The 25,612-nt window shown below is 32.3% G+C and overlaps 2 protein-coding genes across 3 annotated transcripts; one reads left to right on the plus strand and one right to left on the minus strand.

Annotated features, from left to right (window-relative positions):
• Positions 1-599: 599 nt before the first annotated feature.
• Positions 600-10,876, minus strand: LOC100244671 (hydroxyproline O-arabinosyltransferase RDN2). Of its 2 annotated transcripts, none has more exons than XM_010660822.3 (9): positions 10,753-10,876; positions 8,151-8,792; positions 6,124-6,191; positions 5,835-6,036; positions 5,180-5,277; positions 4,993-5,062; positions 4,787-4,858; positions 4,411-4,524; positions 600-853 (listed from the first exon to the last, which is right to left on the minus strand). In XM_010660822.3, exons 2-9 carry the CDS (start codon positions 8,568-8,570, stop codon positions 791-793), a joined length of 1,107 nt encoding a protein of 368 aa, XP_010659124.1. In that variant the 5' UTR covers positions 8,571-8,792; positions 10,753-10,876; the 3' UTR covers positions 600-790. The 2 variants fall into 2 exon arrangements, with proteins under 2 accessions (XP_010659124.1, XP_002264860.2); XM_002264824.5 differs by having other exon boundaries at positions 10,500-10,866.
• A 9,942-nt stretch (positions 10,877-20,818) lies between these two features.
• Positions 20,819-25,557, plus strand: LOC100261719 (NADPH:quinone oxidoreductase). The gene is made up of 3 exons (XM_002264823.4): positions 20,819-21,173; positions 21,254-21,445; positions 25,068-25,557. Exons 1-3 carry the CDS (start codon positions 21,077-21,079, stop codon positions 25,367-25,369), a joined length of 591 nt encoding a protein of 196 aa, XP_002264859.1. The 5' UTR covers positions 20,819-21,076; the 3' UTR covers positions 25,370-25,557.
• Positions 25,558-25,612: the final 55 nt, after the last annotated feature.

Genomic DNA, 25,612 nt, shown 5'->3' on the forward strand with positions numbered 1-25,612 from the left:
TGACACAACTTCACCACACAACACAACACAACACTTTGAGCTTCCTTGTGGTGCAAATGGCATTAGAACAGCCCCAACAGGGCTTCTATTTCACCACAAGGAAGCCCAAGTGTCGTATCCCGATCCCCTCTAATCTTATACTACTCCCTACCATACAAATTCTAAGAAGTCTTTCACAATCTTTAAACACAATTAAAACAAAAAACCCGATTTAGAGGTCTAATTATCAATAATATAAAGATCAGGACATATGAATAACAAGTTTAATCCACATTATCCTACTATGAATAATGGAAGTGTCGTCAGTTTTCCAACCCCATACTATGACCAAATTTATTATCAGGATTTGGTTTTGAAAGAAAAATTGCACCAACTCATTTCTGAAGTAAGAAGCTCCAAATAAGGGAAGAGGCTACACTGCATTCATTTACTGTCTACTTAAGATCATTCTATATGAGAATATAAGTGATGTTTGTGGAAGACAATAAGCTAGATTTGATCAAAATTTTGGAGTGGTTTTTTCAGTCAAACATGTTGCTTTCATTTTTGATCTCCAAGAAACAGTTCTGTTTGCACTTTCTATATGAATCCGAGGCAAATAAATCAGAATCCCTACTTTTGAAATTGAAATATTCTTATTCAGTCTACACTGTTCTTTTTGATACCTTAAAATATTTCACCTGAGGTCTGTATACATCGATCTTTTCTGAGAGGCTATGCTGTGATCTGAATTTTCTTTGTTGTCAAAATTGAGGTTTCATGGCCTTTATCCTTTTCAACCATAGCCTATCTATTGTGTGTCCCACCGGGGAAGGTTCGCAGTTGCTTCGTTCACCATCTTCACAAGAGTCACCTGCAAATGTGAAAACAAATAGAGTCTTATCATGATTTCCATCATAATGTGCATAGAATGAATTCATAATTGGACAGTGCGAGTAAAGATCCCAAAACACAGTAAAGATGAGCATAATAATATGCCTGAGTTTAAATAACCCCCTTGATCCTCCTCTTACACAAACTCTAAATGGAGGAATCATATTTTTTGTACTTTGTCCCGATGCTCATCCTAATACGAACAGGGTTCTAAATAAACTCCTTTCACTTTATTGTGATACCTTCCAATAGCACCATTCATATTTCATCAAGTTGCTCGACTTCTATAGCCATGCACTTGTGGCAATGTGGCTAAACCAAACACGGTCTAAATGGATGATATCTTTGCAGAAAGGGAAAATTTTGTCAAAGTCAACTGTTCTTCAAGGAATCCATCCTCCAAACCAATTTATCTATTAATTTTTTTTTTAATACAGAAAAATTCAAAGATTATTGTTCCCTTGAATTTTCTAGCTCAGATTCATCTTTTGAACAAAACATGCTCCAAAAAGGAACACTAAGTAGTAGGCAGTTTAACTGATCCAGTGATGGATCTTCTCAGGCAAATCAGTCCTCTTATTCCACAAAATTAGCATTGCTTAAAACTATCAAATGGCTCATTGTTTTCACAACATATTTCCACCAGCCTTCTTGTCCAATTAAGTTATTCATGATATGGCTTTTTTAATAACTCAAAAATCCACCAGTCCTGCTTGCAAGACCAGGGAAATGCACAGATACAGAAACCACACCCTAAGAACTATACGTTACTTCTCCTACATGTGTGCTTGACATCAGTATGGTGCCAGCCTGACAAAGATTCTATGCTTTTGTTCATTCCTTGAGAAGTGAGAGGTGAGAATTCTCCCTCTAGTATGAGAAGTGAGAATATGCTACCTATTGGGTAAGGAATAAGAGGTGCATATACCTCTTATTGCATGATATACAAATGACACTCCCTGCCAGTGAATTATGTGGTAGCTTGCATGTAAATGATGTGCTAGTGAACTCTAGAGATGCCATGTGGTCTCAATGATAAGAGCGGCTCCCCAGATGAAGTTTTGTTTGCTATTGGTATGAAGAGTTTGGGACTCTCAACTTGTTATTTCTCCATGAGGTCTCAAGCTCACCTTTCTCAGCTTGTCCTGAGCTCTATAAGGTGTCAAGCTGTTGTAGCTCCAAGAATCAAGCTTGTTAATAAAAGAACAGAGAGCTGAGTGTGCAGCAGCATGCAGCAGTGTGCAGCAGCGTGCTCCATGCACAGAATCCATGGAGACCTTAAAGCCTTTCTTGTTCTTAGCTCTAATTTCTTCTGTAGCTCTTTGTTTCAATTAAAGCTCTCTTCATCTAGTTTGAAGTTTGAACCCATCTGATATACAGAGGAATAAGACAGACATATTCCCGAACTCTTCATACAACCGCCAAATAAAACTTGTTTCATGAATTATCCTTAGCAGGAAAAGCACATGGCAGCACTGCAACTCACTAGCACACCATTTATAAACAAGCTACCACAAACTAGGCAAGAGGATGTGATATTTGTACATGACGGAAAAGGGGTGCAAATGCCTTCATTTCTTACCCAATAAGCAATAGATTCTCACTTCTCATACTTATGAAGAGCTTTCCTCCTCTAACCTTTACTTTCTTGGGAAATTAACAAAATCTAGCTGACGTGCAAGGGAAGCAATCAAATCAGTTTCTAAGTCTGGCCCAAAGATCAGAAGCCTCAACTACTAAAAAGTCCTCTAGAACAACAAAGCTTTTGATTTAGTAATAGGCAAGTGATCACCTTAGGATGATTTCCCAAATCCATAGGTTGATCAAAATTTTTTTCTTTAATGTGGCGTAACCAATAAATAAATGCAAAAACAAACAGGTTACCCTTTTCATATGGTTTTTGAGATTTCTTGCGTTGTGAGCATGGCAATGATCCCATGCACTTCATTTCATAAAATTTCTTAAAAATGAAAAACATTAGTATCTTACATGTCTATAAAAATCGAAGCACTAAAATGACAATCTAAAACAACATTAAAGCCTACTGAAGACAATAAAGAAAAAAGAACAATGCACAACAAGATTAATGTGCTTCAGAAAACCCAAAGTTGTGGAATAAAATCCTGCCACACCCTTCCCAATGACATAGTGAAAAGGAGGATATGAAAGGCTAATCAACCCAAGCACCAATAGTAAAAGAATTTGGGCCTCAAAAAATTGGGCCCAAAAAATCCAACATGGTCATACTAAAATCTCTCTCAAATTTTGCTCATAAGGTTGATAACGATACTTTGCAACCCTAGATATCCTTATTCTTACATGTAGTGAGCAAGATGTTTTTCTCTATTTCCCTAGCATTGTCTTAGTCCTTGAACAACTAACTAAAGGCCCATTTAGATAGCTTTCCTATTTTTGAATTTAGCTTAACACTTAAGTTAAAGCCAAAATCAAAACTTCAAAAAGGTAACACTGAAATAGCTTCCTGCATAAGCCAATAGAGTTTTTTTTTTTTAAAAAAAAAAAAAAAAAAGTACCCAGTTTTTCTAATTTCCTTATCAAACTCTTTTCAAGTCGTAAGCTCTTTCAACAAAATTAACTAACTAAAAAGGGTAGGAGCTCTTATTAAGCTTACAAAAACTAATCCAAACAAGGCTTAGATAAGGTAATGGTTGGCAACTTGGTACTACTTGATACTAACCTCATTGATACCCATCATAAAGTCTTTGCTGAAGATGATTAATGACATGAGAATTTCTCATACAATGTATGGACCATATGGCTACATTGCATTGTGTTTAAGGTTGGTAAGATATCAACCAAAACATTGTTAGGCAACAAGATGCAATCTATTTTCCTGCTTTCCATCTTTCTCCTTCCTAATTTTCTTCTTCTATCAAAAACTACTTATGACATCTTAGGAGCCTACTTTGCCTCAATGTGCATCACATCACTGAACAAATCTGCCGAAGTACCATGATGGGAGGGATTTCACATGTACAAATGAGCATTCCATGAGAAAAGCTCCATAAGAACAAGGAAATATAAATAGTAATACCAAAAAAGAAAATTTCTTTGTTCTCCAGCCGATAATAATGAACATAAAATAAAGTTAAAACACCCTTGTTAGGCTCCCATTAACAGGGATGATAGAGGAAAGGGAGAAAAAACATAGCTAAAAGAAAACAAGACAAGAAAAATTAGTATTAGAAAATGAAATTTTCATTTGATGGTTAACCCAAAACAACTATACTATGAAGATAGAAATCAAAAAGTTAAAACACACTTGTTAGGCTCCCACTAACAGGGATGCTAGAGGAAAGGGAAAAAAACATAGCCAAAATAAAACATGAGAAGAAAAATTAGTATTAGAAGATGAAATTTTCATTAGATGGTTAACAGCAAACAACCATACTATGAAGATAAAAATCAAATACCAGCAGTATAAACAATTGCCAGTGGAATCTGACTTCAATTGTAAGTAGACAGCATACATGGGAACAATGTATATGAAATGTGAAGGAGTCACCATGAACATACCACACTTTCAGGAACCCCTGGAGGCGGCAAGGAAAGGTTTCTAGGAGGAGGTCCACGTAGGTATGATCTCTTGTCAAATCGCCACTCTCCAATTTTCCCATATGTCAGCTCACCCTGAATATCAAGAAACTTTGAACAGATAACCACAGAACCAATACCACAAAATGCGAACTTAGGGATACCCAAACATAACGATGATAAGAGCCAGTAATAGATAAAATAGTGAGAATATTAGAAGGAATAATGTCCAAGCCCAGGAAAAGAAAAAGCATGCTTGAAGAATCGAGAAGAACAACAAATAAGATGAGATACACAGTTGTAGTTGGCTATGAGCTTCTCATAATATGAGGAAATGGGATGGAAGAAGGTACTTTACCTTTAAGTTGTAGTCACATCCATAAGTGTAGTGAATAATAAACTTCTTTGCAGTTTCTAAATCCCATGGTGGCTGAAAATTTAAAATTACAAGGACTCTTCAATATCATCTTCTATATACATGTACTAATGTTGTCTCTGCTGGATAATGCAAAATACTTGGAACATAGACTATATCATCAAAATTTAAAATATTAGATGCCAAACCTGCAACATAAAGTCCTTCTGAAGAATATGCTGCACGCCATGCAAGGCAGATGCTACTGCATATGCATACCTTTGTTCAAGAAAGGAAAAAAAAAAAAAAAAGGTTGTTACTAACACCAAAATGTGCTAGAATTAGCTGGAATACCAGGGAAAAAAAAGGCTGTTTCCATGTGGAATTTTGTCTCACATTTCTAGCACCCATCCAAATACTTTATCAGTTTCTGGGTCATCTTTCATTCTCAAAGAAACATTCATCCATGTAGGCGCAATCTTCTCCAACAACTCCTGCACGGGACAATTAAGTAAACCAAAATGTAATTCACATTTTTACAGAAAAAAAAATGAGGGAGCAAAAAAATAAAGAAAGAAAGTGCGGCTTTTGGATGTAGAGACACTGTAATAATAATTATAAATTAAAATGATAATAATAAATAGTGAGAGTAGAAGTCGATTGGTTCCTAGTTGAGGGCCCAAAACACATCTTTCTCCCTTTTATTCCATTAAACCTAACTTATATCAATTTAAATTAAAAGGGTAATATAGTCAGTGAAAATTTCAATATTATATTACTTATTTCAAATTGGCCAAACCACATCACTCTAGCACCACAACTTAAATATTCCTCTCCAACCCACCAATGGCTAGTTTATAGTTGGAACATGCAAGTATCACCTGTGCCACCACTAAAAGTAAGAACAAAGTAGAAGGCTAGCATCATCATCATCTGATCATAATTTTAAATAACTAGCATAAAAGGGATATAAATGTTTCAATAATTAAATGGCCCACCATTGAAGATAAAATCAGGTATCAGTAGGTAACCTAGCAACAAGAAACTTTACCCTCTTGATAATTACAGGAGAGTTGCCAATTGGATCAACATTTGTCACAGGGCCATGTTCCTCAGGATAGAACTTCCTTATTATTTTTTCATTTTGAACAGGCTTAATGTAGAAAAAGGGATAGGCAGCTGGATAGTCTCCATGTGCCAAATTAGGCAGGGGCTTTATAAATATGTGATCAGGCTCTGCCATCAGTATGTATCTGCAGCAGTAAGAGTAAATAAGCTTTAGTATCTGTTCAGAGTCAAATGCAACCGAGTTCCAGGTCAACAAATATATAGAAACTCACTCTTCCTCAATTGTAGCCTTTTCCAGCCATTGCACAAAGGCCCATGGTCTGTTTAGGACAATGTATCCCTGGATACAGCATTTGTAAACCATGTCACGAAAGAAACAGTAAATCTAATATCTTAATAATTTAAGAGACAGACTAACAATTATCATTAGCGTACATCTGATTAAAGGAGAATAAGAACAGCAGAAAGAACATCTAATAATTTGCCAGCCTAGAGGTAACCTGGACATATTCTGGCTCTTATTGGCTAACTTAGAAGCAGAGGATTAACACTCAACTTCTGTTTGAACTCCAGATACTTCATGGAAATTACTTAAATTGGAGTTTACAACATCTTAAAAAAATTGTAAAGATTCAAGGTTTTAGCCATGAAATCTCAATTAAAGAAATCTCAATTGAAGTTTGGCCGCTTTAGAGTGAAACATAATGAGTTGATGTTAAAGCCATGGTCATAAGGAATGCCACCATAAATAACATTCATTGAGAGACAAATCAAAAGGCTGAAAGTATATAGAATTCCTGCAATTATCTGTCTTATGTAAAATGAACTATCAGGAGCAGGCACTGTGGAAATATTTTAAAGAAATCCTGAAATGTAAGAACTTTTTCCACAATGTGTGGTACACAGTCAACTCAACTCAACCAAGTCTTATCCAGTACCTTGTGTTCTGGTGTATTATCCAATACTTACCAAACCATTCAAGAATACAAATGTCGGAATGACAACATCTGCTCCCTGATGACATTGATTTCCCCATTTAGATTGTCATGTTGGGATTTTATTTGACAAACTCCACATAACCTAGTCAGTGCATACCACCCATCCAGTTTGCAATGTCTACACATCATTATGACCAGACCATCATCCATGCTATATTCTGCAACCTAAGTGCTAGGTAGATAAGACAGTTCTCCACTAGAATGGCACCAAGTGTCCTTTCCCTCCTGCTGGATGCACTAAGTGGCCAACTCCATATTTCTTCTTGTGTTTATCACCTCCCTATCGCCTCTTGAGTCACAATGCTAACCATTTAGGTACAAATTTCTACCTATGAATGGATGCCTGAATATTTCAAATATCCATGAGATATGGAGGCCCACTCAAAGTGGATGGTAAGGAGTCCATGGATTTAGAAGGAAATACTGTTTCATTCCTATGAACCTTGAGTAGCTTAGGCATGGGAGAGCATTTTAGAAGTAGCCTAGGGATCTTGCTTTAATGACTAGAGTTAGAGATCCATCAAGAAGCGATTAACATGAATCAAGCCTATTCCAGCCTGCATAAGTAGGAGAAATAATCCACCAATATCTACAAGACATGCTACCATCAGAAATGTCCATGTCATCACACGGGGATTCATGGGAGTCACTGTTTACAAGCACTATAAAAAGGCTTAATGTTTTATGGCAAATGAGTAACAGAACTCAACCTTGCTATCCTAGATATCAATATTATCTTTTAATCTGCTGATGATTGTGAGTTTCTCAAAATGGAGCACCCTCACTATACACTCCTCAGTCCTCTCCTTTCTCCTCTCAAACTTTGACAGATCATTGCCTAACATGGTTGACCTCCTCTAACCAAGAACCCAACACAATATTTTGGTGCTTCCCTGGGAAGTTAGTATAATAAGATGGTGACACAGGAAAGGGTCCAGTAAGTCTTGTCCACCTCTACCTTGCACATTTGACCACAAAGAGCTCCTAGTTGCACTAATTCCAACTCTCATCTCTCAAGCACAAACCCCACCCAAACAACTTCTAACTTCTTTTACAAATTTATTCCTGAATTCTACATATTATTCTATGTGCCTAACAATTCTTCAATCACAAATCTAAAGCTAGGAATTGAGCTTTTGCATGAGAAAATAACAGTAACCAGGTAAAGAAAAACATATAGAATAATGTGTTCCTAGTTACATGGAGCTTGCTTGCAATTTTCCAACAACCTAAAAGAATGCCGTTATACAACAAAGAATATAAGAAGCAAAGATGTATAATAACAGAAGAAGATTTCTCACCCGATCCAAACCTGCAGGAAGAGGATCAACCACAAAAGTAGGAATCTCTTCCATCAGGTTATCAGGACTTCCTGAATGCAGAATCCTTGTAAATCCTCCCATCTCTGATCCAGGCAAGTCCTTTTTCTTCTTGTACCAGTAGTACATTATGCGACACTGCCATTTGCTGTAAGGAGCATCAGTTGCTGTTAGGGCAATGTGGAAGGGCAACTTGGCATTTTTTGGTTTTCTCACATTCTCAGGCATCTCTATAATTGGATCAGATAATAAGCGATGGTCTGATTCATCAACAACCAATGTCCCCGTAGCTCTATTATGAATTGTCATTGTTAACAAGTTGTATGTCGCAAAGAAAAACCCAAGAGACAAAACAACCAGAAACAGTGGTGAGATACGTGCCATGGCCTTCCTCACAATCATTTTTTTATCATAAAGGAAACAGAATTCTAATCCTCAGAGCCAAACAAACCAATTCTCCTACTTGAAACAACTAATGAAGAAAACCATTAGCTTGATGACACTCCTCCAGTTCACCAGTCCATGATATCATGGAGCCACAGTTTTAAAATCTGATTTATATGGGAGAACTTCCAAGCACTTTTTCAAGATAAATGAACAAAAAAGAAAGCTTTAACAAGCTATCTGCAAAAGAAAATAATAAGGATGGGTATCAATAATAAGGAAGAAGATCAAATTAAGATATGCAAGGTGTATGTCAATAAAGGCAGAATTTTTCAAACTACAATGATTCAAAATTCTCATAATTCATATATAAGATGTTCAAAATGAAGTCATTAACCCAAAACTCATTCCAATGCAACAGTATTTATTAACAGAATTTTATGCATATGCCTAAAAACCAATTTTTTAAAAGATGGCTGCAAAAATTCAAGCTCTAACAAATACTTTTCATAATCATAGTGACACAGGAGTGTACTTCTACATGGTCCAAGAATCTGAGTCAAAGGGGCTTCAGATTCTCACATTAATTTCCTAAGCTTCAACCAAATTAGAACCAGATTTTGAGAAATCTTTTGGAGTAAAGCTGGTGTTGATCTGGCAGATTTTTGGTAAAATGGTTCTACTTCATTCAAGTCAACTGGGAATTCCTATTTTTACCTCTCCTTTTCTTACTTTCATTAATTTCCTAGGTGAAATTGCAGTCCATCAGTAAGTCCTTAAGATGTGATCTATTTTTCAGTTAGAAAGCTTCTTGGAATTCACCTAGTTAGTTAGTTTGGTGTTGAGAATGTAAGTTAGCTGCTTTGGAAGCCTATGCTTGGAGGGTTGTTCCAAGTGTAAGCTAAATAAGTCTTTTGAATTGTATGGGAGGGAGTTTTTTGCTGCTTGAAAAGAAGATATCTTCAGTTCAACAGAGAGTACTTTTCTCAAAGAACTCTGTATCTCTTAGGTGGATTCTATTGACTGGTGGGTTCCAGATTTTCAATGGACTCAAAGGGTGGTGATTTCCATATCCCTGGGGAGTTCATTGTAATCTTATCCTCTGTTTTCTCCATCATTCTGGTATCACATAGGGACAAGATATCCATGTGATGCAGATTAATTTAAGGTACACAAGATTCACAGAAAAGAACATGAAAGGAAATTTCAGACCATATCTGTTCAAAATGCTCATTAAACCTACAAAATTAATAGCAATTCCCCAGTATACAGCATAACATGGAAGCAATTATAAGAATACTAGTTCTATATGAACAACTTTAGAAAGAAAATTTCCAGGAGATAACACAGAAAAACATAAGCTCTGAGAAAAACCTACACAAAGATAAGGGAAAATTTTCTATGTGATGAAGGACTAAGGTCAAGTTGAGGTGAACAAAGTTCATTATACATGCAAGAAAACTAAAACTAGAATGATGAAAAAATTGTTTCATATTGAAGAGCAAAGTTATCCAGAATAATTGACGGAACTCGTCAAAGGATTCAAACCCATAAAACCTTTTCCAATTCTCTCACCCAGAACATAACCTGAAGCACTATCAAACAATGTCTTCCTATCATACAAAGACTAAACAATTTTTAAGCAGATACCCAAAAGGTGCAACCTTGAACAATGAAAATGCATTAAAAATAAAAACCAAAATATCAATGTGCTACAATCCAAAATGGATCAACAAAAAATGAAATTCACAGAACTAACACTACGAGATAATTGTGATTGATCAGATCAAACAAAACTCAAAAGAACAAGCCACCAATCATTACAATTATAGCAATACGAAGAAGAAGAAGAACCATGAAGGATTGATGAATTCTGGGTCAAACAGAGAAGTGAGGTCAATATTTCCTCAAAAATCCAAACTTGAGAACTTGGGTTTAGAAGTCTACCTGAACAGACCAAATGGGCACCAAGAAAAATAGAAAAAAGAGCTAGAACAACAAAAACTGGAGCAACTAGAGCCTAAATAAACATGGGGTTGACGCAGTGATTAAAGAAGGAGTGAAGACGAGAGAGAAACAAATGTATGAGAGTTGTCAGCGAATTAAGTGAAGGAGTTAAAGAAACAGGGCAGAAAAATAAATTTGGAAATATAGTTATTGAGATCAGAGGGACAGGGAGAGAGAGAGGCAGAGGCACAACCTGAAGGTGTCTGAACACAGCAGGAAAAGAGAGAAAAAGAGAGAGGAGAGTGTTTTTTGGATCCGGAATTCATATTTGAAAAGTAGGTCTTCTGCTTGAAGCTTTCTAAAGTCGTCCCTGTCCCTTTTCCCTTTACAGAAATATTTTACATTTTCTTTTATTTTAAATTTTCATTAATTAAATTTTTATATTTCTTTTATTTTTATCTGAAATCAGAATTCTGAACATTCCAATGCCTTTTACATTTATTTTTAATTAAAAAAATAAAAATAAAAACTTCCTTATTAAAATCAAAAATTTTTTTTTTTTTTTTTTCTAATTTGACTTTAGCATATGCCAAATGTCGGAACATGGTGGATGGCCACTAAGGATAAGAAGCTCATCATTAGTAACGATAACGAATAAAACAATAATCAAGTCAAAACTGTTTGATAAATAATTGATTGTAAAAAGGGCAAGAATAATATACATGACCAAGGCCCCAATCCAAAACTTTTTGGGCTTTCGATTAGGCTGAAATTTTAGGCCCTGTTTGGTTTGTGAAATAGGAGGAATGAGAAAAGTAAATGTAATAGGACTATTCCAATTTTTTATGGTAAGCAAGTTAAGAGAAGACTATTATGGTCTATTTGGAACTGTTTTTAAGAACAGTTTTTTGTTCTTTACAATAAAAACCACAGAAAACATTTTTGATAATAAAAAATTATTTATATTTTTTATTCTTAAAAATGGAAGGCATAGTGTTTTTAAAAAAACGTCGTTTAGTTGTTGTTTTTTTGTTATTTTCACTTATTTTTTGAAGGTTATTTAAAAAAATAATTATATAAGCATGTAAAATAATTAAAATAAAATACTAGATATAAAAATTATTTTTAAAATATATTTAAAAATTATTAAAAGGTTAAAAATATTTTAGGTTTTCAAACAGACTTCTCTTTTATAAAAATTAGAAACTATTTTTAAAAATTATTTTTGAAAACAATTATCAACCATGCCCTTATATTACATTTAACAATGATTCTAGAAAGTATTGCTAATTTTTCTAATATTTAAAAAATAAAAATTTTCAAGTATTAAAAAAATTAAAAACATTTTCTAAAATTATTAGCAAATGCACTCTTATTTTTATTTAAGTGTTTGTATGATTTATAATTAAAAATAAAATAATAATTTATAAATATTCTTTCAACTAAATAAAATCTAATATATGGGTTTTTTTAATAAATAAATGCTTATAAAATAATTCTTGATGTTTTTCCTATAAAATATATATGTAGTTTATATTTATTACATTATCTAATAATAGAAAATATTGTATTTTTAATCAAATAAATAAATAATTTCAAAAAATACATCGATTATAATTATTTTGAAAATATATAAGATAAATAATGATTTTGTTTATGTTTAAGTAAAGAGATATTGATGTTGAAAAAATAAATAATTTATTAGATTGTAAAAATATTGTTTTTAAGGTTAAATTGATATAAATGTTAACTATTCATAGGCTCAAAGGGTATATTAGTTATTACTAGGTTGGAATTAGTAAAAAACATGGTAGGACACTTGTGGGAGATCATCTGTAGTTGGACATAATTTTTAATTTCAAAATATTAATTAAGGGATATTTAGTTGCTTAAATAGGATATGATATATATATTTTAGGATATCTTACCATTTTTAATGAAATATAATATTTTTAGAAAATATATCCAATAAAAAAGATATTATACCTAAGAAGTAATTTTTTTTTAAGGAATGAAAATATGATGTTAAATATATAAAGAAATTGTATATATTAAATAATACATATATTTTATACCATTTTTATATGAATTTAATTTTGGTTTAATCAATTTTTTTTTTTTTTTGGCAAAAACTTAAAATATTTCATCTTTATATCTTTAGTACTATCATATTAAAAATATAAATGTATTAATATTTTTTATTTTATTAAATAAAAATTTATAAAATTTAATTATTAAGAAGGTAAATCATATATCAATTAGTGAAACAAAATTTTATTATTTATTTTATTCACATTTCATTAACTTTATATATATATATATTTTACATTTCATTAATATTTTAATTTTATGATTTTGTGACTTGGTTTTGTAAAATTCTAATAGTAAATAGTCATTCTATATTTATTGTAACCATTATCGAATGCAAGATGACTAATATTGAATTCCAACTTCAACCTCAAATTTGTTGAACATCTAGACCCGCCTTCGAAGTTCAACAACAATTAAGATGGCATTTCCAAAGCATTCCTTTGGAAATGCTCTGTTTTGTACGAATATATAAGGTGTAAGATGAGTTCCAATTGTTTTTTCTCTAATTGTTTTGTATGATATGATCTATTTGGTAAACAACAATTTTCCTTTGGATACTATTTTTTTTGTTAGAAAATATTTCAAGAATATTTTCAAAGTGTTAGTAATTATGACTCAAACTATTTATTTTTATTTTTATGAAAATCAATATTTTTATAGTTTATATTTGGGTAAATTATTGTTTTTGAGTTTGACTAGGATTCAGAAATTCATTCTTTAGGGTTAGCCCGTGGGATTTTGTAAATATATAGCTTTAGATAAAATTTAAAGTGAGAGTTCAAAAAGGCAACTATAAAAAATGTCAAAGTCATAAGAAGAGCCTAAAAATAGGCAATAGATGTATTGCATGTGTTAAATCAAAGCTTGATTAATCTCAATTTTAATGATAAAAAAAATAATAATAAGATTTGAATCTAATGATTATATTTAAGTGTGAAACACAAAAAGGTCTCTTAGGAATCATGAAGAAGAATATGCATGAAGCAAACAAAGAATTCAAGAAGAATAAAAGAAAGTTTATCAAGTTTATCATTAGAATATTTTATGTAAGATAATGAGTGTAGAAAGTTAGGATTATATATTTTTGAAAGCATCAAAACATTCATCCATAATTTTTTAATTAGTTTTGCACTTTTATAATTTGGATGAAAATATTTTTAAAGATGAAAAGGCCTACTTGGACCTACCTAGCTTAGGAGACTACCTTGAATATCAAGTTTTTCATAAAAAGTCTTTGAAGTTTTCTTAAAAGTAATTCTCAACTTAACCAAGATGCACTTAAACTTTGAAAACATATTCTTAAGTTTTAAAAGAATTTGTTGGAGAATGATTGTAGCCCAAAACTCACTCAAACTTGCATTTATTTCAAGTTAGAGCACATGTGGATATCAATGTAGACGACCGCTTGCCCTATGATGTGGGTTTTTGGCTAGTGGAAGGGATGTGGATGATCACTTGCATTGTGTTATGATTATTGGCTATTGGAAGGGATGTGGAGGTTCACCTTGACGATCACTTAGTAATGTGGATAACCACCTAGGTTAGTTTTTAAGAATGATACCCAGAGTACTACAAAAGTCATATTAACTCATTCTCTAGTTTTTCTTAGACAAAGTTGTTACATAAAAAGACTTAGTATTTTGGACGACGAAGAATTGCGATCAATGGATCCAACTAATATGAAAGAAAAATGTGTTTAGTGGGGAGACAATGTAAAAGAAAAGGTAGATCATTAGCATTGGTAACTTTGGTAAAAGTATATCTTCATTAAGGTAAATATTCTCTTAATTGTGAGTCTAATTCATAAAGTTCTTAAAGCAATTTTTGAATCATCATGTAGCTGCATCATAAAAAAATTTCAAATTTTTATGGATCATTTAAGCGAATTATTGATTGTTATAAAAAAATCAATGGTTAAGACAAATGCTTTATAAAAAAGGAAAGTTTTCAAAAAAATTTGAAGAAGCATATCTTGGTTTCAAATGACTTAAACAATATCTAGAGATATTTGTTATATTTTACCAATTTACCTTTTTTATTTAACTTTTTTTTAGGTGTTGTGATATTCCCAACAAGTGGTATCAAAGCCATCATGTGAAGATTGTGAGAAATATTTTTGAAGATTTTTTGCACAAAATTTGATATTAAGCACTTCAATGGAAAAGAATAATTTCAATACATAACAAATTATTGTTAAAGATATTTTGGTGCAATTAGGAGTGTAACCAAAACCGAAAAAATTGACAAATTAATTCACACCAACCAAAAATCCAATCATATTGGTTTGGTTTTCAATAATAAAAAAATGTCAATTTGATTTGAGAATTTTGAAAACTGACTTTGTCAGTTCATTTTTCAATTTTCTTATCTCGCAACCAATAAAAATTAAATAAAACCGATATTCTAAAACAAAGTTTCTTTTATATTAAATCTATTAAAGTAATTCATTGTTTTTATATTGTAGTCAAAATAATTTTAAATGCATTCAATATATTTTTAACATCAAATCCAAGTTGGTTTCAATTAATTTTAAAAACAAATTAGACTTAGAGTTTAATATAAATTCAAATTAATGGGTTTTAGATTCAAAATAAACACAAATTTATAACTGAGTTGAGGACTAAAAAAGGCCATTAAGTTGGGTTGAAACTGATCTATGAAAACCAAACCAAACAATCTCAAAGGCTTGGTTTGGTTCAGTTTTTCACTAAAAATCTAGTTGATTTGATTTTTATCGCATATAAAACAGATGATATTGGTTTGATTCTTTTTTTACCCAAAAACCGATTGAACCAACCTTATTTACCTTGCTAGGTGCAATAAAGACTTTTCAAATTATAAGGCAAGAAACTAAGGAATATAAGATTAAGAAGAATTAGGAACAAAAATAGTAAACACTATTTATTTAAGTTTCTCTCCCTAATTAAAATATAATATTTTGATTAAAAAATCTTCTTCTCATTTGTAGGAAAAGTTAACAAAAATTTATATGCCAAAATCCTTAACAAATAAATTATATCTAGAGAAAAAACTTATATAAACTAAGGATGAATGAAGGAATTGATGTTGGGGATTACACAAATAAATTTGATAAGTACACAGTTCAATTATTAAGTATTGAGGTCAAGATTGATGGGGAAGTTCAAGATGTTATTTTATTGGCAACTCTATTGAAATCATATGAGACATTGATGATTATAATTTTAATTGGAAAGATGATTTCAACTATGAATGAGGTGTCAACTACTCTTTCAGAGCCAAAATATTTAGAAGAGTAGTAGTTCATCTCATACCCTATACAAGTTCTTTTAGTGAAGTCTAAATCATATTATATTAAGAGTAAATTGTGATGGAGATATTACTATGGGAGAGATGATTATTCCTGATCACACTCTTTGAAGGATGTGAAGTATTACCACTATTACAAAAAGGGACATGTCAAGAGATACTAACAATGCACTGAGATGAAAAAAAAAACTTGAATCCCAAGAGACTTCGTATTCTCCTAATGTTGTTGATGAAAAGATGTCATGAAATGCAAACAAAGTACCCAAAAACAAAGACAAAACTTGAAACCTATGAGATTCCAAGTTTTGCTAATGTTGTGAATCAAAATTTTGATAATGATGATAATATTTTTTTTTTTATTATAACTGATCCAAAATTTTGTCACTTTTAGATTTTAGATTCCGAATATTCATTTCATATATGCCCATATAAGGAGTGTTTTAACACACATAAGGAATCTGACATCAATATTTATTTTAATACCTAATGATTCTAATTTTAAAGCCCTTAAAATTGGTATCATGAGGATGAAGATATTGGATAGTATGGTAAGCATATTAACTAATGATAAGTATATTCCTAAATTGAGGAGAAGTTTAATTTCTTTAAAGGCTTTGGATACTCTAATTTATGATTTATTTTCCTTTTATTTTATTTTATTTTATTTTGCAAATGATAGTATTATGTAGGGTTGCAATTGGGGGTGGGTTGATGACTAACCCAATCCCAACCCAAATTAAAAAATAATTAACCCGAGCTCAACCCAACCCGAACTCTAACCTAAGGTACTTAACCCAAGCCCAATTCTACCTCATTTTTCTAAGTTCAGGTTGAGTTCGGGTCGTTCAAGTTTAAGGATGGCAACAAGGCGGGTTTGAGACGATCTCTTCCATCTCAACCCCGTCCCATTTATTCAAAATAATTCACATCCTTATCCCATTTAAAAAATTAAACGGGATGGAGGGAGGCGGGTATGGGAATTTAACTTTTTTTTTTTAATTTTTTTTTAAATTACTTTTGAAAATTTTAATTATATTTAAATAAATATATTTTATAAATAATTAAATGATTACATTTATTAAAAATAGTAAAATAAAAATTAAATTAAATTAATTAAAAAAATTAATTATATATATAATTGGGGTAGGATGAAGCAATACCTAAACCCATTTAGTTATTTTCAAATGAGTCTCAAACCCGTTTAATTAAAATTCAAACTCATCCATTAAGGACGGAGCGAGTACCCGAAAAAATATGTCTCATTGTCATCCATATTCAAGTTAAACTTGAGTTAATCGGATTGGTTATGTTAGACTAAATTGATTGGGTTACATAATTCAAAATCCATCTATAATATTAAAAGAAAAAACAAACTTTTTTAATGCATTTATATGAAAATTTAAATAGTAAATGAGACAAAACTTCAAAATAACAACAAAAGAATAAATATAAAATTTGTATATTTTCCAAAAAAAAATGAAAACTATATGATATAATATAATTTGATATTTTTTCTTAAGAATAAAAAAGAAAATGAATATTATTATATAAGATAATATATATTATATATATTATAAAAATATTAAAATTGAGTTCGAGTTAGGCTTGGGTTGTTCAAACCTTAGCCCAAGTCCAACTCAAATTGAGCTTAGATTGCAAAAATCTAACCCAAGCCCAACCTGGATATTTAAAATTATTGCCCAAAACCACCTAAACGTTAAGTTAGGTTTGGATTGGTTAGGTTAACCCACGCCCAGTTGCACCCCTAGTATTATAAATATTAATAAAGATGCTTTAGTAATTATAAAGGGCAAAAAAAGTGAAAAATTTACAAAAATTTGATTTGTACCTAGAAAACCAAATTCCATTCCTATTTGTGGACCCCGCATTTCGGACTCATGCGTTTCCCACTCGATGGCGAGCTCGATTTTTATTTTGAAAAATGATTTTATTTATTAAAAGAATGATTTGGAGTCGCCACTTATTTTTGTTTTATTTTTTAAAGGGTAAACAAAATAAGAAAGAAAAACCCTAAGTGTGACTCCTTATTTTGGAAAAGATTGGTCTACGAAAAATTGGATCAGGTTCGGGGATTAGGTTACTTATCGGGAAGGTACGGTGGAGACCGTAGCACCCCTCTAAGTCCCTAGAAACGGGTCTCTACAAATAAAATGAAGCTGACATGATAATTGATGAGAAAATCAATGAATACTCGATTCAATCATGCACATATGAGTATCAGAATATGTATAGAAAATAACCAGAATATGAGCGAATGCGTACCTGGGTAGCAAACAGCAACGCGCTATCATAGAACAGGGTTAGTGAATTAACACAGAATAATTATATGCGTATCAAGAAACAAAGTAAAATCAATCACGTATGGCAAATACGTCAATCAATTAGTCGATCAATCATGAAGTCACGTATGTGGGGCCCCCACCAAAGCCCATTTTATTTTTGCATGAATTAATTCCGTAAATTCCATCACTTGGAATTACAGAATTTAAATTCATGTTTATTTTAAATCATTTTAAAATCATGAAAAATTCGGAAGTTGCTCGCCGAAAAGAAAATGGCGACCAAATTTATTGAAAATGGGACCTTGGGAACCTCAAGAAAATGCTCTAAGGATAAAGAAAAAGGTGGAACGTCGATTGGATAGAATTCTGGATGTGAGACATCCGGAGAAGGTGGAACGTCGGTTGGATAGAGTTCCGGATGTGAGACATCCAGGTGGAATGGCGGCGGAGAAGAATTTCGGATGTGAGATATCCGGGTGGAATGGCAGCGGAGAAGAATTCTGGATGCGAGATATCCAGGTGGAATGGCGGCGGAGAAGAATTCCGGATGTGAGACATCCGGGTGGAATGTCGGCGGGGAAGAATTCCGGATGTGAGACATCTAGGTGGAATGGGAAACGTCGGCTGGATAGAATTATTCTCCGGGTGGAATGAGCTATGCCGCGCGTCGCAAGGGAGACCTTTTGCGTGTCCAAGGGAGAGGGAGCCACGCGGTGATTTTTAGGGAGGATCCCACATATACATGGGTGAAAGTTTAGAGAGAGAAACGGGTTTGGTGAGTTGTATGGATATGGAGGCTTAGGTGAGTGGTTTTAATGGGTATGCGAAGGAGTGAAGGATAGCATGCAACCGTGAGACTCCATGTAAGTGGGGGAGTGGGATGGAGAATGAATGAGGGGAAAATGGGTGCGGTGGAGGATGTCTGATTCCTATAAGCTTGAGTGAGGAAATGGGTATGACGACCTAGAGAGAGAGGTGTATAGATGAACGATGGGTATGGTGGATAAAGGAAAAAAACATGGGGATGAGATGATGACACGCTTGCATGAGAATAGAGATATCAGGATAGCAACAAGAGGAAGAACATGAAGACTTTAACCAGCATATCGGACCCATTTCACCGTTTCATCCATGGGTCCAACATCCAGTGAGTTACGATGAAAAATACTCGTCAGAATAGGGCATAAAACACAGCAAACTCCTCCAATATTTAATCAATAATCACCCAAAACAGAACAACCCAACAAGTGGACATGAAAAATCACTGACAATCAGACCTGGATAGTATGAAAAAAAATGGAAAATATACAAAAAAAAAAAAAAAAAACAAATGGTCATACTTGGAAATCTCCCTTTTTAGCTCCGTGTCCTGGACTCTTCCCAGCAACTCTACGCTCCTCTGTTCTTAGCTTCCTACTGCAGTTCAACCCCTACTCTTTCTCTCAAAACTCTCAGAAAAACTCCTCCCTCTTTTTCCTTCCTTTGCTCATTTTTTCTTCTTTCTTTTCGTATCTCTTCTCTCTTTTTCTCTTTCTTTTCTTTCTGTATTTCCTCCTTTTTTTTCCTTCTGTATTTTCTGCCTTTTTTTCCTTTCCTCCTTTCCTTTTCTCGGATTTGCCTTCCCAACGATCTCTGCTGCAGCCACCTTTTCCGCCACCTTTTCTGCCCCACTCCTTCTGCCTGCAGGACCCCCTTCCAGAAAGTTCCTCCATGTGTCAAAGTCCTACTTCAACTTCAAAAAGCGAGGTTGATTCCTTATGACCACTAAGGATGTGACACATGGCCCGCTGGAATAGTGACACCTGACTAAAAATGTGATCTGCAAAAACAAATAGAGAAAAAGGTGACCCATGCCTAAACGAGGGTCTACACTATTGTATTATACTTCATTGCCATTCTATTTTCGTTCTTATTTCTACTTACAAAACTTAGCCTATAAATTTTTTTGAAGTAAATGTCTCTTACAATTTATCTAGACACATAAAAATTAGATACCATGATAACTACTCGTGATTCTCATGACTCTCACGTGACTTGAATTTAAAAATAATAATCTTATTATTTCTTCCATCCAAACTTTTATATATAATTATATTATTTATGGATAACAAAAAATATAGTATTTTCATCTTAGTTGTTTTCACTTATTTTTTAAAAATTATTTTAAAAAATAATTATATAAATGATTAAAAATAAAGTTTTAGACATAAAACTTATTCATATTTAAAAATATTAAAATATATTAAAAACATTTCAGATTGTCAAAAAAAAAATTATTTTATGTTTTCAAAAACTTTTATTAAAAACTATTTTTTAAAACTGTTTTAAAAATCTGTTTTATTATAAAAAATAGAGAATAAGGTGTTTTTAAAGAATAATTATTTTTAATTATTTTAAATATTTAAAAAAATAATTATACAACGATATAAAATTATTAAAAATAAAAATTATTTTAAAAATATTAAAAATAAGTTAAAAATTATTTTTGTTGTATAAAATATTAAAAAATAATTTTTAAAAAACTATTATTCTTCGTAACTATTTTTGAATTTTTTTTCTTTTATTTATAAAAAAGATAAGGTTAAAAAATAAAAAGTGACAAAATCCAGTGGACCACCCAAATTTCTGGGAGAAAGCATAAAGTAAAATTACTAATTAGTTCTTTCCTTCTTCGTCGGGCGCGCAGATGCGTGTCTTGGAATTCAATCCACACCGTCCATCAGGCTGAAGGTATTTTAAGATTCTCCCTCCTCCCCAGCCAATTAAAAAACATCCACTTGTCATAGTTTAATAAAAAGAAAGAGGTTGAGGTTAAATCCACGGGCATCATTCATCTGCTCCTGGTTTTCACTGCAAGAGAAGAGGAAGACGAAGGCGAGAAGGTAGAGAGAGAAAATGGAGGCAGCCATAGCAGTCAAGCCAGTTATCAAAGTCGCGGCTTTGTGCGGTTCCCTTCGCAAAGCTTCCTTCAATCGCGGCCTCATCCGTTCTGGTTTTCTCTCTTTCCCTATTCTTTTCACTCTGTGTATTACGTCTTTGAGCAGGGTTTTGATTCGGTGTTTTTGGCCTCAGCGATCAAGATTTCCAAGGAAGCGATCAATGGTATGGAGATAGAGTATGTGGACATCGCGCCGCTGCCGATGCTCAACACGGATCTCGAGGTCGACGGAACGTATCCGCCTGCGGTGGAAGCTTTTCGCCGGAAGATTCTCGAAGCCGACAGTATTCTCTTTGCTTCGCCGGAGTACAATTACTCTGTTACTGGTACGGCCTCTTCTGCTAGCTCCTCTTTTTACTTTTTTTTTTTTTTCTAGCTTTGTGCTCTGTTTGGTCACTCAGAAATGGTTGGAAACGGGAAGAAAATTGTTACCGTTTTTAAATTAAATTTTCTTTACATTAAACTTGTCGGTTTGAAATTTTTATTTTTATTTGAAAATATGAGGAAAAGCTTTTCATATATAACCATTCTATAAAAAGTTAAAAATGTTAATATTGACAATATAATAAAAGAAAATTTGAATTTACAACGTTTTCAAGTAAAAAAAAAATTGATTATGAAAGGAAACCAACAACCTAATAATTTAAAATTAATTTTAAGATAATCAATATATAAATCAATTTATAACTGAAAAATGAGTCAAACCCTGCCTCCACTGCATGCCCAAGGACAAATTAAATGGATATAATAAATCCAAATAGATCTAAGGTCATTTTTATCGAGACTTCTCGTTAGGTGGTGATTCCACCAAACGTTTTTTTTACCAAGAAAATGTTTTTCTAAAAAAAAAAAAAAAAATATTTAATAAAATTTATAAAATATTTTTAAAAATCTAAAAAATTCAATAATAATATATTTTTTGGTAAATATAGTAAAATTTCACATTATGATGTTGAAAATTCAGTTATAATATTTTTTTGGGGTAACGGTGGGAAAACTTCTTTTTAAAATGTCAAGATAAAAAAAAAAAAAGAAAATTGTTCACCATTCAATTTTTTGGTCTCAAGTTGTGAATGAAACCATATTAAAATTGAGAAATCAATATCTCTTTTAATTTTATTTATTTATTTATTTTTGATGGTTTTCATGTTGTTTCTAACAGATCCAACTCCCAAAAACTATTCCCTTGATCTCTTATTTGATTGGATTAGCTTGACTTGGACACCCACCCAACTCCAATAGTTATCCAACTCTAATAGGAAAATCGGGTTGGGTTAACCCAACTTGTGCACCCACCCAACTCCAATAGTAAAACATTTTATAGATAATTATTTTAAAAACACTTTTAAAGAACACTTTCAAGGAAAAACAACATACTCTAAATATGCATTTGAGAATGGTTTTAGAAAACTTTCCTAATATTTCTAACACTTAAGCAATAAAAAAAATTCAAGTATTAAAAATATTAAAAACATTTTCTAGAATCATTGCCAAATAGGTTCTAAGAGTCATTTCATAATGATTTTAAGAATTATTTTTAATATTTTTAAGACTTAAAAAGATAAAAATTTTCAAAGATTAGAAAGCTTAGAAGCATTTTATAGAATAAAATACTAAAATCAAATATTAGAAAATTTAGAACCATTTATAGAATAAAATACTAAATTTTAGAAATAATATGCATTTGTAACTGAAATTGATGTTTTTTTTTTTTTTTTTTAATATCACAGTCATTTCTAACTATAAAATGATTTGTGAGTCAGCTGATATTTTTCCAAGAAAAATAAGTGATTTAATATTTGACAGAATATGCTTTCCCCTTATAACCTACACAAAATTTACAAGTTTTTAGCAAACTATTCTTTTGGAACTGCCAACAGAATCTTTCTTTAATCACTGCACGTCGGATTGGGCTGGCAGAGAAATGCTAAATTTCCATATTTTCACATTTTTTTTAATAACTTTGTAAAAAATTTCCATAGCTTTTCCGGTGCCATATCTCCATGATCTTAGCTCAGTAAATGGATAGCGGAAGTTTTCTCAAAATTTGTTCTCATGGGATATTTTTTAATCATCTTCCATTCTTTATATATATATAAAACTTTTTCAAGATTACTTTAATTTTTTTTTTATATATATATAGCCGTATAACATTTTTTTCTAGGATATCTATTTTTCATATTAAATTGAAAATAAAATTTTATTTTTGAAAACAATTATAAACGAATTCACATGGTATATTTTCATTGTTTTTTCAACAACATAATTGAAAAATGAAAAAGAAAAGAAAGTTGTTGCTACGAATACCAAGAAAATATATGTGGGAGAGCACAAAATTATGCACTCAGGTAAAATTGAATATTTTGAATACAATATTGGAGAACTCAAAAATCTTTGCACGCTCGGTTTGCATATTAATAATGCATTCACCATTGATTGGTCATTGGTCTAAGGAATTTCAGGATGATACAGGAGTTCCATCTTCGCATGGTTGTAAAGTTATCTGGAGCATTGGTATAAATAATAGGGGTGATAAAGTTTGAATTTTTATAGTAACTTAAACCTAATGATCAGCATGTCAAAGGCATCAAATGGAGTGAGTATTTTTCTGTAAATTATCTTATTGAATTAATGAAGAATCTTACTTTACTTGGTTGTGTCAGTGTCTTGGGATCACTGGCTAGTTCCTCTATATATCACACCACAATTTACGTCCAAGATTTAAAAATTTTGAGTTTTTTGATTTATTTAATTCGTGTTATTAAAATTGATTATCTATCTTTTGCTTTAGTGAAGCTCAAAAAACTATAGCACCTTGAAAATTAATTTTTGTCACAAGACCACATGTATGTCTTTCATTGTTGAATAAATCATTTTGGAGCAAAATGTCATAATCTTCTCAAATAACCCTCCTTTCTTAAGTTTATATAAGAGAGTAGGAAGCTTCTAAAGCCTCTTCGAAGCATTTATATTAGTGGAGGAATGTAGATGGTTTTAGAGAAGCGTAGAAATGTCCACACGTTTGTACACTAAAGTGGAAGACAAATGAAGATGTGGGGCATTTTAGAGTGTTCTGAGAGTCATCTTGTATAGAGCTTATACATAAGACTTGTATAAAGAATTCTAGAGAATTATAGGGTAGAGTGGAGAGGGTTGCTTGGTTGCCTATAAATATGAGGATGCCTCATTTGGCCAAGGCATCAAACAATTGAAGAGCTTCTAGTAGTGTAAAACTTCCTTGTGCGATACAAAACTTCCTTTTTTAAGTGTTGTCTTCAGTTCTCATCCTAACTTCCTGTTTAGCCTAGCAAGTTAAGTGCTTGGGAAAGACTAACTTAGCAATATCAAATGGTTTGAGATGTCTAAGTACCGCACGTGAGCTTAGGAAAAGCTTAAGTCTGTGATAAAAAGCTCATAAGAATTTTGAAGTTTTAACTGTATCATCTCTATTGTGCTTTTTCTATCAATTTCAAGTCCGACGATATGTTCTTTCTAAATGATTTGCTAATAGTTTTCTACGGTACATATTTTATAAGAATTAGGGATGATTAACAAAAAACCCAATGAGGGCAGTTCTGCAGAGATCCACCCTTAAATGGACAAAAATAATAATAATAATAATAGTTGGTATTTGAATCGAGAGCAGGAAAAATTAAAAAAACTTTGGATTGTAAATAGGGTCATTCCTCTAACAGGTGCTCTGTATCCCTACCTAATAATATAAGACCTGAAATAGGGAATAAATTTACAATCAAGGATTAGAACGAGGAGCTTCCCTGATGACAACTTGTTTACATTCTTAAACAGAACTTAGTTCATTATGTAACTTATATTTTTCAGGGTAATGAATGTCCCTAGAATTCATGTATGTGCTCTATCGAAATTCAACATGTATCTTGTGCTTATAATCGCAGACTAATTTTCCTATTCTGCATTATATTATATCAGCTCCTCTGAAGAATGCAATTGATTGGGCCTCTAGACCACCAAATGTATGGGCTGACAAGCCTGCTGCAATCATTAGCACAGGAGGGGGTTTTGGAGGGGGACGATCGCAATATCATCTCCGCCAGATCGGTGTTTATCTTGATCTCCATTTCATCAATAAGCCCGAGTTCTTCTTGAACGCATTCCAACCTCCAGCAAAGTTCGATGGTGAAGGCAACTTGATCGATGAAGACGCCAAAGAGAGGATAAAGGAGGTTATTCTATCCTTGCAAGCATTTACTAGGCGGCTTCAAGGTAAGTAAACGAACCAATAGGCTTTTGTGCTTTAAACCATGCCATGTTTTGATTATCCTGTTCACATCGGGTTATGATGTAGGAGAATTCATCTTTAAATTGTCTGTAACATTAACATTTTACCTTGGAATTGAGACATCAACTTTTACTTTCAGTCTCACCAGAAGATCTTATTTATCTTCCTGGTTTTTTTTTACCTCTATTTTTTTTCTTGGGATTATTTATTTTTCCTTATTATTGCTATTGTATTC

Source organism: Vitis vinifera, chromosome 13 (genome assembly GCF_030704535.1).
Source record: "Vitis vinifera cultivar Pinot Noir 40024 chromosome 13, ASM3070453v1".
NCBI classification, from domain to species: domain Eukaryota; kingdom Viridiplantae; phylum Streptophyta; class Magnoliopsida; order Vitales; family Vitaceae; genus Vitis; species Vitis vinifera.

Bases quoted from the DNA above. Each gene is read 5' to 3' on its own strand.
- LOC100244671 (XM_010660822.3), bottom strand. From the start codon at position 8,570: ATGATTGTGAGGAAGGCCATGGCACGTATCTCACCACTGTTTCTGGTT. The intron at 4,859-4,992 runs GTTTGGCATCTA...TTAAATTTTCAG, and splicing joins AGAAGGACTTTATGTTGCAG to CCACCATGGGATTTAGAAAC. The intron at 4,525-4,786 runs GTAAAGTACCTT...CTTGATATTCAG, and splicing joins GATGTGACTACAACTTAAAG to GGTGAGCTGACATATGGGAA.
- LOC100261719 (XM_002264823.4), top strand. From the start codon at position 21,077: ATGGAGGCAGCCATAGCAGTCAAGCCAGTTATCAAAGTCGCGGCTTTG. The intron at 21,174-21,253 runs GTTTTCTCTCTT...TTTTGGCCTCAG, and splicing joins TCGCGGCCTCATCCGTTCTG to CGATCAAGATTTCCAAGGAA. The intron at 21,446-25,067 runs GTACGGCCTCTT...ATATTATATCAG, and splicing joins GTACAATTACTCTGTTACTG to CTCCTCTGAAGAATGCAATT.